General features: G+C 43.7%; 1 protein-coding gene across 1 annotated transcript in view; it reads right to left on the reverse strand.

The window, feature by feature from the left end:
* The window catches only part of LOC111144481 (SPHK1 interactor, AKAP domain containing), a 167,121-nt gene extending 165,900 nt beyond the window's left edge, over positions 1–1,221 (reverse strand). Inside the window, exon 1 of the mRNA XM_022498784.1 lies at positions 1,125–1,221. Coding sequence (XP_022354492.1) covers positions 1,125–1,156 — 32 coding nt within the window. The 5' untranslated portion in view covers positions 1,157–1,221. The remainder of the gene's footprint in view (positions 1–1,124) is intronic.
* Between the last annotated feature and the right edge of the window lie 4,779 nt (positions 1,222–6,000).

Below are 6,000 nucleotides of genomic sequence, written 5' to 3' on the forward strand. Positions count from 1 at the left end.
GTATCAGCTACATGTGTGCCCTAGCCTGCGGATGTTGGGTTTTGCTGCTCTCCAAGAAAGCGAGCTGAAAACTGTTTATTCCTGTGCCTGATGATCTCGGCGGGAAGCTGCCTAGATGGGAGCTTGAGGAAAGGGGGAAGGAAGGGATGACAGCATGAGCAACAGGAAGCCCCTCGCCCAGCAGAGGTGGGGCTGTGAGGGCAGGAGCCAGACCCCCGCACCCATAGGTCTTCAACATTTCCCGCTCTTTGGGTGGACCCTCTGAACTGCACAAAGAACACAAAAGCCACCTACCAGCTGAGGGAACACAATCGGTGCTACAACCTCAATTTACCCCCTAAACGTTTTGTGGGGGGTTGAAATAGAAAAATCTCAGTTTCTCAAATTCACAAAGGACTGAGTGTGAAGGAGCGCGGGACGGGGGCAAAGCGGGGAGAAGGAGACGCAAACCGGGGAAACGCGCTGCTCCCACCTGGTTTGAGACGAAGGTGGCGTCCCTGAATTACCCCGTGTGGACCCCAGGCTGGGACGGAGGCAGGGAACGCGCTCGGCCAGTGCAGAGTTGTCTAGGATATGGGAGCGGGTGGGACTGGAGCGGCCCAGGTCCTGCTGTCCCAGGTCTCAAATGGGGCTCAGCCTAGGTGTCGTCGGGGATTAGGGGCAATTTCACCACCCCACTCCCCCGCCCTTCTCCCCAACCACTTGCCACCCCGGCAACGGCGGACACTCGCTCAGATCCAGATGGACAGGGATGGGGGTACTTTGCCCGAGTCTTGCTCCCTCCTATTCTCATCCTTACCTTGAAGCGGATCTCCCCTCAAGGCGCGAACCCCGTGCAGGCTGCGTCCACGGAAAGTGCGGTTCCTGGCTCCCACCGCGGAGAGCAGACCCCGGCCCCGGCCCCAGAGGCTGGCGGGAGCTGTACCCCAACCCCGAGTTTCCCCGGCGCGCAGGCCGCACCCAGCTCCGCGCCCTGTGGGGCAGTGGACAGGGGTCACTGGTCCCTAGGGTGGCCAGACCCTACCAAGTGTAGACCCTAACGCCCCGAAAGCTCGAGAGTCACCCGAGGCGCACGGCGGAGTTTGAGGGCGACTGGGTGGGGCTACGGGGAGAGCAGGTCTTACCTGGGTACGGAGAGAAGGGAGTTGCCATCCATTGTCGATGGGCGCGCAGAGAAGAGGCGGAAAGCGCGGGCGAAGGACGGAAGTCTGTGGCGCGAGGATCTGGTTCCCGGAGCGCACGGACGGGCGCGCGCGGGGACAAAGGCGCGCAAGCTGGGACCGCTGTCGAGACACGCTCCGCCCCGGCCGGGAAGCGCTGCGCGCCGCGACCGCTGGAAGGTCCCTCCCGGTCGCCCCTCAGATCTGGCTGGAGCGCAGGGCCAAAACTGCAGTTCTTTGCCTTGCTCCTGTCCTGCCTCTCTCCACTGAAGCCCCAGGCAAGGTTGCTGCAGGCTCCCTCTGAGCTTTTCTTGCCTCTCCTGGAGCCTAGCAGAGGTGACTCCGACAGAATTTCTCTCTCCCCGCCCCGCGATAGCGTCTCCTTCCCTCTACCTCTAGGGTATAACAGGTCTCAGCCCCGAAGTTGTTCACCCACTTTCCCACATTCACGCTGTACTGGCAATGTCCATATTCCCCACTGGTCGCGCACCAGTCCTCTGGCTGCTTCTCTAGATCTGGGGAGTTTTTTGTTACCTTCCGCAATGTAGTGGCTGATAACTCCGGGCAATGCAATGCTCTCCTTGATCCCCCAACTATTTTCCTTTTACGTAGACTCTCTTTCCTGTTTCGGGTTCTCACAATTCATCTAACTCATTTTGCTTAATTGTGACTCACTTATGCCTTGCTTGTTAGAAGCTTGTGTGCACAGATCTCAAAAGCCCTGACAGTAGCCATCCATCAGAGATCAGCACCCAGGCCCTGGGAGGAAGTTCTGTAACAAAAATTTCTCAGTGCCTGCTGCAGTATTTCCTTGAGCAAAAATGACATTTGTTTTAAGAAGAAAGACATTTCGTCGTAGCAAATGACTCTTAAGAGGGTACTACTGACTCTGATCCTTTTTCATTACATGAAACATACATGTTATATATTTATATAAAAGAAAACCATAGAACTTCCACAAATGGAGTTTGTGGAGTATTTGTGGAGTATTTGTATTTTGCCCTATTCCTCCTGGGCAACTAAAAACTGGAGATTACAAAACAAATATGAGAAAACAAGAAGGTACACAGAAGAAGGCAGACAAGCTAGGGACCTTGGGACACAAGGATTGAGATTGCAGTGATTTACTGGGTTTTCTTTTTGCCACACAGATCCCAGCCTTGGGGCTGAAGAAGCTGGCAAACTGGAAATGTCAATGGGTGCAGACAGGAAGAACCTCCTCTTTCTAGCTATAGGACCAGAAAAAAGACAATCTAACAAGACAGAAAATTTACAGACAGTAATGGCTATGCTATGTCAGAACACCAAAGAAAAATTCCCGTAGTCCCACCTTACCTAAACCATCAAAAGACAAGTGGGGAACCCAGATTCTACTATGTCTAGGCTCTAAAGAAGCACACCCCCCCAAGCCTAGCTGGTGTCCTTGAAGACTAAGTAGGGAGCCAGCCATTTGTAGCCTTGGTATCAATGAAGCCTATATTTTCCTGCAGCACAGCAGTAATGAGGCCTCTTCTATTCTGCACTGGGGGAGTGTAAGAGGAGGCAGAGTGGAGAGTCAGAAGTTTCACCTTCCCAGAACAAATGCTGAGGAAAACAAATCTCAACAAAATATCCATTATCCAGTGAAAATATTCTTCAAAAATTAAAATGAATCAGAGCATTCTCAGATGAATGAAAAATAAGATAATCAGTCACCAATAGATTTACCCTGAAAGCAGGGCTGAAGAAGGTTCTCTAAATGCCAAGGACATTATAAGGAAGGGATCTTAGAACATCAGGAAGAAAGAACACAATAAACAGTAATACGGTAAATACACAAGAATTTTTTTCTCTTCTTGAATTTTCCAAATTATATTTGACAGTTAAAGCAAAAATTATAAACATTGTCAGATGTGCCTCTTTAAGAAAAATAAAGATTTATTTATTTATTTTAGAGAGAGATAATAAGAGGGTGTGCAAGTGGTGGGGAGGGACAGAGAGAGAGAGAGACTCCCCACTTGAGCATGGAGCCTGACATGGGGCTTGATTCAACAACTGTGAGATCCTGACCTGAGCCATAATCAAGAATCAGATGCTTGACCCACTGAGCCACCCAGGCACCCTTGTCAGATGTGTTTCTAAACATAGAGAAAACATTTCAGACAATTATATTATAAAGGAAAGAAGATAAAGGGACATATGAGATCTTAGATTTCTACATTTTACTCAAACTGGTAAATTGACAACACCAGGAGACTATGATAAGTTATGCATATATCATGCAATAGATAGAGAAATCATTAAGAAAAGCTATGTAAATAAATATGCTCAAAACATTATGGATGAATAAAATTAAAATAATAAGAATGTTAAGCAACCACAGTAAGGCACACAAAAGAAAAAAAGAAAACAAACAAACAAAAAAAAACCCTCATAAAATGTCACTTTTAAGTCCTAATATATTGATGATTACATTAAATATAAATGGTCTAAACACAAAAAATAAAAGACAAAAAATGGCAGACTAGATTAAAAACTCACCCAATTATACCCTGTCTATAAGGAATTCAAATATGACTACATAAGAAGGTTGAGAGTAAAAATGTAGAAAAAAAGATATACCATGCAAATATTACTCAAGAGAAAGCATTAGTGACCCTATTAACATTAGATACAGTAGACATTAGAACAAAGAAAATTGCCAGAGAAAGAGTGGGAGATTATATAGGGATAAGAAAGCTTAACCCACAAGAAGGCATAGCAACCCTAAATATGTACATGTCAAACAACAGACCTGTAAAACATGTGAAGCAACAAAGTAATAGAGCAGAATGGAGAAAGAGGCAAATCCTCAACTACAGTTGCAGACTTCAACTGCTCCTTCTTAACAATTGATAAGCTAGACAGAAAATCATCAAGGATATAGAAGGGCTTAATGGCATCATAAATCAATAGGATCTAATGGAACTTACAGAACATTGCACCTAAAAGTAGTAGAATACATATATATTTTTTTAAGAATCTATGGAACCGATGCCAAGATAGACTATAACCTGGAGCACAAAGCAAACATCAACAAATTTAAAAGAATTGAAATCATATCCATGTGTTCCCCAACTGCAATAGAAGAGAAATCAAGAACAGAAAAATAAAAGAAAGATATTCCAAACCTAAAAACTAAATAACACAATTATAAATAATCCATGGGTCAAAGAAGAAGTCTCAAAAAAAATTTAAAACACAATGAATTCGATGAAGTTGAAAATACAACATTATCACAATACGTGGAACATAATTAGCCAGATGAGGAAATTTATCACAGTAAATGTACATACTAGAAAGTGAAAAACTCCCAGATCAATAATCTAAGGTCCCACCTCAAGCACTTAGCAAAAAGACGAACAGAATAAACCTTGATAAAAAATAAAAAACAGGGGCACCTGGGTGGCGCAGTGGGTTAAGCCTCTGCCTTCTGCTCAGGTCGTGATCTCATGGTCCTCAGATCGAGCCCAGCATCAGGCTCTCTGCTCAGCAGGGAACTTGCTTACCCCCCCTCTCTCTGCCTCTCTGCCTCCTTATGGTCTCTATTGTCAAATAAATAAATAAAATGTTTAAAAAACAAACAAACAAACAAAACAAGGGTGGAAATAATAAAGACAGAAGCAGAAATCAAAGAAATTGTAACAGAAAAACAAAAATTGAGTGAAACAGATATGCCTCTAAAAAGATCAGTGAAATTGGCCAACTTTTATCAAGATGAACAAAAAGCCAAGAAGGTACAAATCACTAAATTAGTCATTAAATAAGGGGTGTCACCACAGATCCTGCAGTCATCAAAAGGTAAGTAAGAGAATACTATGAACAACTCTGTACACATAAATTTGACATCTCAGATGAAAAGGATCAATTCCTTGAAAAATACAAACTATTTCTTATGTCCTGAATTGTGATCTCAAAAAAAAAAAAAAAATTGTTGAATTCCTAATCCCCAGTACTTCAGAATGTGATTACATTGAGAAACAGAGCCATTGTAGATTTACAAGTTAAGATGAGGTCACTGGGGTGGGCCCTAATCCAATATGACAGATGTCCTTATAAAAATGGGAAATTTGGACACACACACACACACACGGAGTGAAGATGATATGAAGAGACACAGGGAGAAAGCCGCGTGACGAGGGAAGCAGAGATTGGAATTACACTTCCGTAAGAAAGGACCCTAAGGCGCTATCAGAAACTAGAAAAATCAAGAAAGGATCCTTCTCTGACAAGTTTCAAAGGGACTCTTCCAACATCTTAATTTTGGAGGTCTAGCTTCTGGAACTCTATGACAATACATTTCTGTTCAAAGCCACTCAGTTAGTGGCATTTTGTTATAGAAGCCCTAGGAAACTAAGACACCATCTCAAGTGACCGAATGAAACAAATCATTTGAAGAGCCCTATAACTATTAAGGACATTTGCAATAGAAGAAAACCCTTCCTAAAACATTCTCCAGACTTATATGGTTTCACTGGAGAATTCTGGAGAATTCTGTGACTACTTATAGAAAAAATTAACACCAGTTCAATGCAGTCTCTTCCAAAAAATAGAAGAGAAGTGAATATTTATTTATTTATTCATTCATTCATTTATTTATTCATTTATTTGTTTTAAGTATGCTCCACACCCAGCATGGAGCCCAACATAGTGTTTGAACTCTCAACCCTGAGATCAACACCTGAGCTGAAATCAAGAGTGGAGCTGAGACCAAGAGTTGTAACCTTAACCAACTGAGGTAACGTAACCAGACACTCCTCCAACTTATTTTTTGACGTCCATATTCTTTGATAGCAAAACTAGAGAGATGAAAAGAAAACTA

This window comes from Enhydra lutris, unplaced genomic scaffold (assembly GCF_002288905.1).
Source record: "Enhydra lutris kenyoni isolate GAN:26980312 unplaced genomic scaffold, ASM228890v2 scaffoldscaffold1, whole genome shotgun sequence".
Lineage (NCBI taxonomy): Eukaryota > Metazoa > Chordata > Mammalia > Carnivora > Mustelidae > Enhydra > Enhydra lutris.